At 37.6% G+C, this 13,813-nt stretch overlaps 1 protein-coding gene across 1 annotated transcript in view; it reads left to right on the top strand.

Annotated features, from left to right (window-relative positions):
- Positions 1 to 13,813, top strand: part of LOC145668230 (uncharacterized) — a 135,764-nt gene that overhangs the window by 26,164 nt on the left and 95,787 nt on the right. Inside the window, exon 6 of the mRNA XM_081735885.1 lies at positions 2,418 to 2,681. Within this exon, the coding sequence (XP_081592011.1) occupies positions 2,418 to 2,681 (264 nt within the window). The remainder of the gene's footprint in view (positions 1 to 2,417; positions 2,682 to 13,813) is intronic.

Genomic DNA, 13,813 nt, shown 5'->3' with positions numbered 1-13,813 from the left:
CCCAAAAATTTAAAGGAGTGCATCAATATACCCATGTCTTATGAAAGGTAATAGACTCCTGTATACGCTCATGTAAACATATAAGGTAATAACACCTCATCAAAGGGAATAAAATCGACCAAAAACCAAACACGTGGTATAACGTATTGCTTACGTTTATATTTTTGGCAATTTTGTACCCCTAGAAGGGAACGAGGTGGACCACCCAAATTTATCATAATACATATTAGGGTCTTGTACTATAATACCAAATGTTTAAATTGGTCAATTTCCAAAATTTAAGGGGTGGACCATTGTACCCCTCCCGGGGGTGCACAAATGTACCTATGTCTTATGATAGGTAATAAACCCCTATACATGATCATATAACTATATAAGGTAATAGGACCTCATCCAAGCACATAAATTAGGCCGAAAACCAAACACGTGGTATAACGTATTGCTTACGTTTATATTTTGGCAATTTTGTACCCCTAGAAGGGAATGAGGTGGACCACCCAAATTTATCATAATGCATATTAGGGTCCTATACTATAATACCCAATGTTGAAATTGGTCAATTTCCAAAATTTAAGGGGTGGGCCAAGGTACCCCTCCCAAATTTTTCAAGGGGTGCATTAATATACCCATGTCTTATGATAGGTAATGGACCCCTATACATGACCATATAATCATATAAGGTAATAGGACCTCATCCAAGGAGATAAATTAGGTCGAAAAACCAAACACGTGGTACAACGTATTGCTTACGTTTATATTTTTGGCAATTTTGTACCCCTAGAAGGAAACGAAGTAGACCACCCAAATTTATCATGATACATATTAGGGTCCTGTACTATGATACCGCATGTTGAAATTGGGCAATTTCCAAAATTTAAGGGGTGGGCCAAGGTACCCCTCCCAAATTTTTCAACGGGTGCATTAATATACCCATATGTTATGAAAGGTAATGGACCCCTGTATACGCCCATATAACTATATAGGGTAATAACACCTCATCAAAGGGGATAAATTAGGTCAAAAACCCCCGAAATTTGAATTTTTGGCAATTTTTTACCCATGAAAGGGAACGACATAGACACCCAATACTGATAGAGGTACATACTATGGTCCTAGGCTACCATAGCAAATTTTTAGATTTGGCAATTTCCAAAATTTAAGGGGGGTGGTCCTATGTACCACTGCCAAAATTTAGGGGGTGGGCCAAGGTACCCCTGCCAAAATTTAGAGGGGGTGGTCCTAGGTACCCCTAGGTCATTGACCCCGGGCCAAGGTCATTGACCTTTGACCTATGACGTCACAAAAATTTTTGCTGACTCGACTAGATATAACGGGGGGACTACTACTGGCGTATGGTCAGTGCATCGATTCATATACATACCTGTATATATCCTCGTCTGAGTGTTTTTGGCATGGCATTTTACACCTTATGATGGTATTCGTGTCTCCGCTACTGTTGTAGACATATGTTTTTTGATATTATTTGATATTTTTATTAGCCTATACACTATTTGAAATTCTTTAAGTTCTATTTTCACATGGGAAATTCAAGTCTAAAGCCATACTTTAGTGGTTCAACCCTGTACCGTAGTTTACATATTTACTGCACAACGACTTAAAGTAGTACACGACTGATTCCATTAAATTTGATTTGGTTCGGAATATCCTTTTCATTTTCTTGAAAAACTGCAGATGAAAGAAATCTCAAGTAAAAGAAATCTCAACTCTGCCATGCGACTAAAGTCACTTATGAACAAGGAAATTAGTTCTCAGATTTGCCGCACGTACAGTTAAATCAAACGAGCTATACACAGTGTTTCTTCCAGACATGTTTTTTTTTTGGGGGGGGGGGGATGTGAGAGTGGCCCCGCGGAGGAGACCAAAATAATACGTCTAAATTATAATAATACATAGAATAAATCAGTAGTGACCCCCGGAATACTAAGTGTGCTCCCCGGAACATTGCTTCTCAAAGAAACACTGGCTATACATATTTGAATTATACATCTTCGATTCGATTCTTAGTAGAATTAAAATCCCACTGTTGTCCTAGTAAAATTGTAATGTAATCAGGGCCGTGCCGTGGGGGGGGGCGAGCGGAGCGACGGCCCCGGGCGCCGAAGTAAGGGGGCGAAAAATTCGGGAAAAAAAGAAAAAAGATAGAAAAAATTGCTTCGAATATATGTATGGGGGCGCCGTCGTATACTCACGCCCCGGGCGCTGTTTTTCCACGGCACGGCCCTAAATGTAATTAGACGTTATTTGAATTAAAAAGGTAGAGAACTTCGGTATAGAAGTCAGAAGTTATGGTATTTGGAGTTTATGTGGTGACCACGACTTTAAACGTACCCCAGCCCTTCACAGAGTGTACTACCAGAATTTTATGTGGAATGTTAATTTTTTTATTTGTCTTACAGTTAACCTAATATCTTCTGCTATTGAATGGCTGGGTAATATAGTGAATTTCTGTAACAAGAAACTGGGAACTCCATTCGAACGTTGTATGAGAGTAATGGACGATGCTGTGGAAGATTGCCGAGCTACTCTGGGACCTACATTTGATTGGTTATGCAGTCTGACATACGTAGGCCATACTTTGTGTTATCTTCTCAAGTTCCTTGATTATATTTGCATTTTGGTGGATTTTGTTAAAGACACTGTAGTTGGTACAGTAAAGAAAAGTAAGTACATTATCTAATATCTATTTCCTTTAGCCTCTTCAACCTGACCACTATATTCTCCCAACAGTATCAAAGTTAATTGGTTGAATGAAGTTGGTGTATCTTATTAAAGACATCAATTCATCTATTACATGTCTTACACTTAGAATCGAACCTGAGTCTCCCATATAAAAGCAAGAATGTAAACTATCTAGCAAAGATATTATAAGGGTTTTGAAAGTCATTAGCATTACACAATGATTTCATTTTGTACTAGTTGCGTTTTTTTTTTTTTTTTTTTTAATTTTTGGTTCCAGTAAGTTCAAGGGAAAACAAAATCTCTCGTGTGCAAATTTTAGGCCTTACGCAGAGATGTTCTGACGCGTGATTAGTGCCTACTAAAGAATTCGACTAAAATATGTTTCCTGCAGTAGTCAGGCCTTTAGTATGACGCTAATCATACGTCAAAACGACTCTACATAAGGCGCTTTAAAAATTTAAATTAAGCTGTTCACTAGTATTATCATTATTTTTTACTTTTTATAATATTACAAAAATGAAATGAAAATATTATAATTTCTGTGTGTAATATTTAGTAAGTTCAAAATACCGTTTTGCGATTGATTGATTGATTGATTTTGAGTTTTACGTCCCGTTCAGCAGCGAGGCTATATGAGACGTGGACCTACTGATTAACGTGGAATCCGAACCACATGAACCGTTTTGCGAGAACCTAGCCATTGCTCTGGAGAAGGTCTTCATGGGTGCTGAATTTGATGCCTAAGCAGGAAGGATAGGGAGAATTATACAACGAGACAAAATGTTCTAGGGTCATCCGATAGAAATATTTGTGGTGTACTCACAACTACCCTCAATATTCACCGCATTCGATTGTATTCCAAAGTTATATAGAATATTTCGGTTTGCTTTATTTACCATATTTCTTCAAAACTATGTAGTTTTATGTGAGACACCATCGTGGTAACTTATGAAGTATTTTCGTTAGCGAAATTTGAAGGAATTAAAAAGTCAAAGCTTAACGTTAAGAACGTTCTTAATTTTGTCAGCGAACTTGTAGAAGATTCATCGACTACAAGAAAATCTAAGTTCGACCAACAAATGAATGTGAGCGAAGGTTCTTACAGAAAATCGACCCCTCGTCCATATACTGATTGAAAACTGCATAATAAACTATATTATATCTGATACATTGGTCTAATCAAACTTTATCATGGTGGACAACAGTGAGCTCAACTTAAAAGCTTACCGCCTTCAAAGAAGATCCGTGTTGTGCTTTGCAGAGCCGGATTACGACCTGTTAGAAGATGAATTCAAGCCTGGAAAGTCATAATATTTACCAAAGATTCTGGAAGAGGAAAATAAAAGCAAGATTGCCTGATCCTGTAACACAGAAGTTGAATAGAAAAAGAGAATAGTAAATCATAAAGCAATTCACTTGGGTCACCATTAAGAGTAACCTTAAAGTAGGTTCATACAGCTCAAAGTATTAAATATCAATTTATTTTGAACTGCTTTTGATTTGCTTTATACATCAGATAGTGGTGTATTCTTCGTGATATATTGTCTGCTAGTTGGCGTTATAAAAATGTGTTAATCTGGAAGAAATGGAGATAAGGAAAACACAGAGGCAGACCATGAGCAGTGATGACGCCAGCTTTACTTTCTTGGGAAGCAAATGGAGAAACGGAAAATTTTGGGAGGCCAGCTGTTCTTTTGTATACTGAAAAGTATACTGTAAATAGTTTTATATTACTTTTTACAAATTTACAATACTTTGAAAAATTTGTTCATATGCCAGGACAGTGACTTGAGTGTTACAATCTCGAACTCTCGTGACTCACTGAGATGTCAAGACTCGAAAAGTTAAAACATGAACTGATTGATAGCGCTAATACACATCAGTAAGAACATATATATATATATATATATATATATATATATATATATATATACAGGGTGTTTAATAAGTAATGGTCATAAATTAAACCGTAGATAGTACACGCCAAAACTAACAAAAAAGTCTTAGTAAACATGTGTCCGCAAACACTTCGTAACAGAGATAGGGGTTGTCGAAAGTGTGCGAAAATGAAGTTTAAAGACGAATATCTCAAAAAGTATGAATCGGACAGAGGGCGGTCCAATGAATGACTATCGAAGTCAGACCTGCGCTACGCAGAAATGCATGGTTGATAACTCTGCAATGCGCGCGCAAGGGATTCCCCAAAGAAACTGAGGGATTCCCGGAAAATTGTCCAAGGAAACGGGACTCGAGATGAACATCGAGGGCGAGTCTATCCACCAGTAATTCATAAGTCGTGGTACCAGGTCGAAAGCTCGATTACATACAAAATGGCTGACAATGTTAACGTGCCGTGTGGGGTTGCATGACCAGCAGGAAATGAGAGAGGCAATCGAAGTGTGGTGATGTACGTTGTAAATTACTCCAGGAAGAATTCCGACAACTAATGTATACGTACAAGTGTGGCAGCACTTAGGTAAATGAAACGGTATGCAAGGCACTGATGAAGCATTATGTGCTTAGCAGTTAACGTAACGAATATCCGCAAACTGGACTGCAATGGGAAAAGCATGACAACATTCGAGTATGTGGGAGGCGAATCTGAAACATTACGCATGTTGAACGTGTAAGTGTATTACAACAAGCAAAAAATAATGGACATGTCGTGTTTATCCATATCAACAAACAGAAATCGTCATGTTGGTAATGTGTACAGTATTAATCATAAGGTAAACAGTAAATACCCAGATGTGTAACCACAGAAGAGATGCATGAGAAGTTAACTTACCTCTATCATTAAAGTAAATATTGGAAGTGTCGTCCATTCATGCCAATGCATGCTCGTACCCGTCTTCGCAAAGATCCACATACTCGTGATAACATGTCGGCATCCTGTTGATATGTCCGTCCTTTCTCGAAGGCCTTGTAATGTTGCAACAGGGGTAGAATAAACTTGCGATTTCACATGGCCCCAGAGAAAGAAATCTAAACGATTTAAGTCTGGGGAGCGCGGTTGCCAAGCAATAGGACCCTCACGTCCTATCCACTTTCGTCCGAATCGGGCATGTAAATGTTCTCTGACACGGTTAAAGAAACGTGCTGGCGCTCCATCATGCATAAACCACAGTCGCTGACGCTATCGAGAGGTATATCTTCGAGTAGAAGCGGCAAATCGTGCTGGAGAAATCGCAAATATGAGATCCCAGTTAATGCATTAGAAGGAAAGAATGTTGCTACGAGCTGATCACCTTAGAGTCCTACCGACACATTTAAGAAAAACCTACGCTGATGTCCTAGCTCCACTATTGCAAGTGGATTCTCAGGGTCCAGACATGAGAATTGAGAAAATTTACAATGCCATCCCGGGTGAATTGTGCTTCATCAGTTAATAGGACGTCATCAGTGAAATGAGGATTGCCAGTAATTTGTCTGCGAAGTCACTGACAAAACTGCATTCTCGACGGAAAGTCTGTGGGGGTCAGAAGTTGGACACGCTGCAGATGGTATGGGTACAACTGCTGTTCATGGAGAATGTGCTATACGAGAGCATTGGATACGCGTTCTGCAAATCCCACACGTCTTGTGCTCGTTCCTGGGTTTTCATCCACTGCCTGAAGAACGCGTTCTTCTAATTCAGGGGTACTTACTGTCCTTGGCTTTCCCGGCCTGGAACAATGTGTAAAGCTCTCATGTTCTCGTAGCCGCTGGTGTATTCTCATGAATGTTCTTCGGCCTGGTTGCTGTATCGTAGGGAAAGTCTCGCGATATAACCTAGCGGCCTCTACCGCATTCCCGTTTGCTTTGCCGTACATAAAGTGCATGTCGGCATACTCAATATTACTATACATTGTATCAATGGCAAGGTAAACAATAATTTAGCACCACACTAATGGGACTAATTAACACTGCACAATAGTATCCCCGTGGCTTTGCAACACTACTGAAATTATTGCACTGTTCCCCGCAATACGGTGAAGTAAGTACATCCACAACACTGCAAAGGCACGCGCATTTGACACCTCTTCAACACACAGAACTACTACATTCACTGTAGGCGAGAAAGACAAGTGAAGACAGCGAACCTCTACACTCTGAATCATTCTCCCAAGCGACTACTTCGGTACGACGAAAGCATGTAGACTGTAGCAGAAACCTTCAGGCAACATAATAAACAAACGTGGAAAGTCAAGCGTGTTTCCAATTCACGTCTGTAATCGAAACAATGTAGTGTTCTTCCATTTCATATTTCCTGGCTTACCGCTCGATTGATTGAGTTACTGTTGCTTTAAACGAGCTTCGGAGCTTCGAAGGACGGGACCTACGATTTGGAAAATCTGGGATCAGAACCACTACATTCAGTGGGCACTTCAGCGGATTTGAACCCGCAACATCATGCACCCAAGGTAAGCTCAACGTCTGTTGTAACACCGATTCAATATTTCCAGCTGGCTTGCATGTTCTACCAATGTTCCTTTCGGCCATTCCATTCATTTTCGCGCATCGTTTGTTTTACCTTGGTATCGGTATAGTAAAGGACTACTCTGCACATGTGCATTCGTCTTAGGAATGTGCTCTGAAGTAGTTCACAACATGCACCATCACCTTTTTTCGATTCCCTCTCTCATTTCCTGCTGGTTATGCAACCCCACACGGCACGTTAACATTGTAAGCCATTTTGTATGTAATCGAGCTTTTGACCTGGTACCACGACTTATGAATTACTGGTGGATAGATTCGCCCTCGATGTTTATCTCGAGTCCCGTTTCCTTGGACAATTTTCCGGGAATCCCTCAGTTTCTTTGGGGAATCCCTTGCGCGCGCATTGCAGAGTTATCAACCATGCATTTCTGCATAGCGCAGGTCTGACTTCGATAGTCATTCATTAGACCGCCCTCTGTCCGATTCATACTTTTTGAGATATTCGTCTTTAAACTTAATTTTCGCACACTTTCGACAGCCCCTATCTCTGTTACGAAGCGTTTGCGGACACATGTTTACTAAGACTTTTTTGTTAGTTTTGGCGTGTACTATCTACGGTTTAATTTATGACCATTACTTATTAAACACCCTGTATATAGTAAAATCATTGGATGTTATTCTAACAAAAAATGTAGAAATCAATGTCTTGATCACACAGTTAATACACGAAACAAAGAAAAGAAAATTGAATATTATTTAATCACAAGTTCTTCATTTGCTTTATAGAAATTCTGAATTTATAACGGAAATGTTGTCACAACTTTGATACCTGAGATGGAAAGTTCTCACCTATACAAATAGGGATGCGCACGAGACGAGTCGAGACAGGATTTTCCTGACACAATTCGAGTTGAGACACGGCTCTTCCCATAGAGAAATATACAGTTTTCGAGTCGAGACATCACTTTTACAACACATTTTCGAGACGAGACAATCACAAATCTTGTCTCGTGCGCATCCCTATATACAAACTGCTTTTGACCACACTGGTAGTTTGTTAATTTGCAGAATCGTATAAGTGTTAAAAAATCCAAAGGGAAACAATCATTACGAAGCCGATGTGAATTGAACGCAGAAGGTTCCGGCATGCAAAGATTTCAAACACACTCTCTGTGGCCAAGCCTAGCCTATCCCTAGCCGAGGTCGGTCACCAAATACAGGGATCATTATTTTTTTTAGATGATACGCTGCTTGCCTACCAAATTTGATTTGGATGTGGCAAATAGTTACCGAGAAACAAAATACAACATACAAGGTCAATCGAGCCTTCCTTGGCTGGGGTTGGCTACCAAATATAGTGGTCTTTATTCTTTAGATCATGGGCTACTTGGCCACCAAATTTGGTTCAGATCCAGCCGTAGTTACCGAGAAATCCAGCATCACACACACACACCTGGAGTGAAACTTCAAACTCTCGTATGTTTACGCCGGAAGCTAAAAACGGTACATTATTACGAAGTAAAATATTAACATTTTACTAAAATAATATGATTATATTACTAACTTCCATAATGAAGTAGTTGTAGCTTCCATATGAAGCCTAAGCTCTCCAGTTCAATTCTCTATGAATTGTGTATATAATTTTAAACCACAGAATTTAAATAAACAATAAGCCTCTTAATTGAGTGAGGGAAAACATAACGTTATAAGTAATAGGTATATTGATCAAAGTGAGCAACACTCATAAATGACAACCAAATACCTGAAAGTTCATGTGGCAAAGAAATCTAAGCTCAGCAATGTTATTTGCCGTAGATATAATTATTTATAATCGCATTTGGCTTAAGAAACTTATGGGATCAGCCAACTTAAAAAAAAAAAAAAAAAAAAAAAAAAAAAAAACTCGTTTCTTCTCCCAAACAAAACATATACATTTATACTGCTTTGGTTTTCATCCTTCAATTGTAAGGAACAACGTTTTCCTTTTTCCTCAAAAACACTTCGGATGCTGTATGAAGCATATTAGTTATGGATAGGTGAATGCTGGAAACGTTGAAAGATAATATATATAATAATGGTCTATTTACTTACAAGCATTTTGAGATAGTTGCAACATATTATAAAAACAACTTACATAGTCCCTTAATACACTTCAATTTTGAAAATTTCAGTCTTTTACCTTTTTTCATAATTTATTTACTTTTCGGCCTATTTATTCGACAGAGACAAACATTTAATTTTAATCTGAATAAAATAAACTGAAACACAGATGAGTTTATGTGGTTAAAATGATATAAATCATATATTAACATGATTAATTAAGAGTGGTGAGTATATATGACCTGTAATATTTAACTCCTTGATTTATGTGTGGAATTATTTTTCGGTTTTCGTTTAAATGATCTGAAGTTTTAATGGTTTTCTATTACTGATTTCTTCTTCAGATCTTTTGAAATATCTCTGATTTCTTGAAAATTAAATACAATATACAATTTGGTGATATACGAGTACAACTCTATTCAGGGGTGTAGCCAGCAGTTTTATGTAGGAGGGGCCAGTCGTTTTTTAGGGGGGGGGGCAGCTACAATGTACAAAGCCAAAGAAATTGTGTTGCAGCTAGTGCGTTTGAGGCCTGGAAAAAACGGAAAATTTTAGTTTCCTTCCGGAAAACTAAAAAGCTGGTTTTTAGCTTCTTCTTCTTCTTCTTCTTCTTCTTCTTATTATTATTATTATTATTATTATTATTATTATTATTATTATTATTATTATTATTCGTTTTTTCTCCATAAATTATATTCCAGGTAGCTTTTATTATGTTTAACCAATAACTACTGTCCCCGCCAAACATTACAACTTTCTGCATAACTATTTTAGTTTAAGCCCTTGTATCTTCATAAGACTGATTTTCTTTGAAATTTCACTTAATTTTTTAAAAATTTCCTGACAAAAATATTTATTTATTATTCGTCACTAAAAAAAAAAAAAAAAAAAACAATTTTATTAAAAGCTATATCTCATTTACTGTTTTAGGGGCACTAACATATTTCGTAACGCTATTTTTCACCAATTTTTACCTCCTTCTCCTCCTTGTCATACTTCGTAACGCAAGGTCCAACCTCTTCAACTTTGTAACGTAACACTTTTTGATTTTTGTTTTTTTTATCAATTTTGATTATTTTGATGGTTATTACAATAAAAAAAACTATTTTTAATGGTACAATTTTTATTACAAAATGCTTATATTATTGTGAACATATTTGTAGCGTTTTTCGCCAACAAATCAAAGTATTAAAAAATGGTAGACTCGTAATAATATTTTAACCCCATAAGGTTGTTTAATTAACCAATCCTAATTCTTCAAAACTACTGTAGTTTCCCTAAGGGAATCGCACCCATCATTTTAGGTCACTGGTGATTGGCAAGGAGAAAGTACTGCGGAAGATGCAGTTAAAACAGGATCTAAAGAAATAACATCGCCCTCTTCTTCCGAGATCCAGGATTCTTCGTGCATTTGAAGTTAGCCAGTGTCAACGACGCAAAGTTCTGTTCCTCGTCGACCACAGATTAGAAGTGGCTGCACACGTGAAGGAGCAGGGACATCACGTTTGTGAATAATTTTTCGAGCATCTTCTTTGGACTTTGGACTTCAGTTTTACCACTTTACAAATTCTTCTTGTCCTAAAACAGTGCGAGAATGCGAATAAATTCGATTTCTTCAGAAATATTCAAATCCAAAAATTGAAAAAAAAAATAGTACGATATTAATATCTGACGATTTATAATATCGTTCGGTTTTTAATATCTTTTGGTCTGCAAATCGTGGATCGTTCAGTCGCGGAAAATATTATTTCACGAAAAAGAGTTTCTTCTGTTTCACATGCGAAAGCTCTGAGAAGGAAAGAATGGGTAACGATTCGAATCAAAAGTTTTAAATAATATTCTCAAAAATAGCAATACGAGTGGGAACGGGAAGGAATTTTAAAGCGGTGGTTACTATCACTAACAACTAACTCCAGAAAAGCGTGTGTCGTAAATGCAATGCTGCGATAGCCACAAAACGGAGTTGTATTGTATTGCAATACACACAGAGTTCCTCACCAGTCATGCTGGTGTCTAGTGCATCGTGGAATCCCTACTGTATGATTCAATTTATATGGGCTATAGTTCACAACTTTCCAAAATAATGGAAAAATCTATCTATCTATCTGACCGATCACGATCAAATTTTCAACATAGATGAGTTTCGGGCCTGAGATGGATTTTATTGCTTCACTTTGAAGGTGCACTTTGAAGAGAAGAGGAAGATACCTAAAAATGATCGAAAATGACCAATATTAATGTCGAATCCATAGTTTTCGGGGTGGCTGATATGAACAATGACACTTCCGATGTCATTTAAATCCAAGTTTTAGTCCCCTTTAGTACTCCTAAGCGGGATGGTGACGTAAAAATAATTGAAAATTACCGATTAATTGGAATCCAAACTGAAAAACCGAATAACGTTGTTTTCACCAAATTTTCCATCTGATATAAATATTTTTTTAAAACATTGGTTACATCATATTAAAAAGGTAATGCAGGCCTACTTAAAAATCAGTTTAGTACCATTGTTGTACGGTAGTATTTATAGTACCTTGTTAAAACATTTGTTTTCAAACTATCGAATATAAATCGCAGTAAATTGTGTAATCTGCTGTGAAAAGAAAAAGTATACCATAATATTTTCCGATCGGTGTAAGGAAGAGATATCATATTATTTTTCGATTGGTATGGTAAAATAGTATTTTTCCATACTATTTTACAGTAAATTATTAATTATATGTAAACTTTGTTATTTTTAAGTGACTGAAACGAAGTAATCTTACGATGATGTTTTAAAAGTTGGTCATTTGAGGGGGAGGCAGGAAATCATTTGGGGGGGCCTGGCCCCGATGGGGCTCCCCTTGGCTACACCCCTGATTATCATTAATCAAATTCAATTTGAGAGATGCTTATATATTAAATTAAGAAATTTATATACAACACAAATTTATTTTGGAAAAGCAAGGGATCCATACGTAGACTTGGAGAATTAGGATTAGTATTAGAATTTAGATTTCTGAGTTTTCGGTATCTATGACCATGTTAGCCCATCACGAATGAGCAATGACTTCCCTAGATCACACTATCTGAGGAAAGGGAAGGAAGAAAGTGGCCTGGGACCATTATGTTTGGTACCACCCCGGTATTTGCTTGGTGTGAATGAGGAAAACCCAGTAAAATCTCACTCAGTATGGCTGCTCTGAAAAAAAATTTAACACTTTTTCGACCGAGTGAATAAGGACGGAGACGTCCATCAAGCCCCACGCTTGGGAGCCAATTGAATAAGGTGTGATGAGCCCCCGGCTCGGTGACACATGAAGAATTTACCTTCCAAGCATAGGTGTGCTGACATTTGCATACGACATGAAGTGTCCAGCATGTAAATTTGCGTGAGGCTCTGTAGAGAGAAGAGGAAGGCGTACCAGTGATGGTGAGGTGTGTCTCTCTCTCTACATTTGACAGCAGTCTTACGTCACACCTGAGAAGACTGTCTGTCCTCGTGGGTTCCATGAACTATGAACTGTTTGGTTGCGGTAGAGACTGAGTTAAAAAAAAAATGTTGAGACTCTTTAAAAAAAACAAAATTTTAATTTTGATAGACTAATCAAAATTGCCCCTATGTAGATCTATGCTACTTTTAAACTTAAACAGAAAATCCCGATTTTGAGATCTACACAGGTCTCATAGTTCATGTTTCCCTACCCTGATTGTACGCTCTCGAAGCGACTCATGGGCTACACAATTAGTAGCGGCTCATGTAACATGAGTTTGAGTCTAATGATACCAACAGAATACATTAACAAGGAGTACTATTAGCAGTAAGTTAAATGAAGTCGCCGAACGAAGTCCACCTGAAAAGAACAGAAGTTACAAAACATTTTAGATATTTTTGTACTCACCAGGCAGCAAGTAAACCTTCAGGATTCGTACGGGGATTGTAGTATGCAACAGACGTATAAGTAGATTTTCATAACTATTTAATAGATCCTTGGCGGAATTGAATTTGAAATATTTACACTCGATTTCACAAACAACACTTGTGCACGAGAAGAAAGAAAAAAAAATGATACTCATTTTAGTGGCCAATATGTTTTACTTATACCGATAGTTCTAGTCCACGCGTGATTTAATTTGTAGTTTTCACAGATATGTCCTGCATGAGTCCAGTCTTCACTGTTGTCTGGATCCTCCACTCTGCACGCATTCTTCCGTATATGCGTGACGTAATTTTATCCCACATATTACGGTTTTTGATGATCAGTCTTGAAGATCACGTGGTCTTCGTCGATCTCTGCATTGGTATCTCTCTGTTACAAGTTGAGAGTTACTGTCATCACTATTACAGTAAAGGTGACATAGGCTCGTCACGCCTTACTGTATTTGGTGCTCTGTGGTGCAAAAAGTCCCACTATTTAACTTTCACAAGTTAAAAGAAAAATATGTCTGTGGTGCACTAATTTGTGATGCACAGGTTAAAAAAAAAAATAAATGTTTCTTCTGATGACATATCTTCTAACATATTTGTGTATTAAACACAAAACAAACTGGTTGGAAGTGTGCTCATGGTAAATGTGAGCCACAAGGTGAGTCCACCAACACTCGTTACTAATCT

Source organism: Thermobia domestica, chromosome 13 (genome assembly GCF_964235325.1).
Source record: "Thermobia domestica chromosome 13, izTheDome1.hap1.1, whole genome shotgun sequence".
Taxonomy (NCBI): Eukaryota; Metazoa; Arthropoda; class Insecta; order Zygentoma; family Lepismatidae; genus Thermobia; species Thermobia domestica.
The sequence above is the reverse complement of the archived record's forward strand: the minus strand, read 5'-3'. Positions and strand labels throughout refer to the sequence as shown.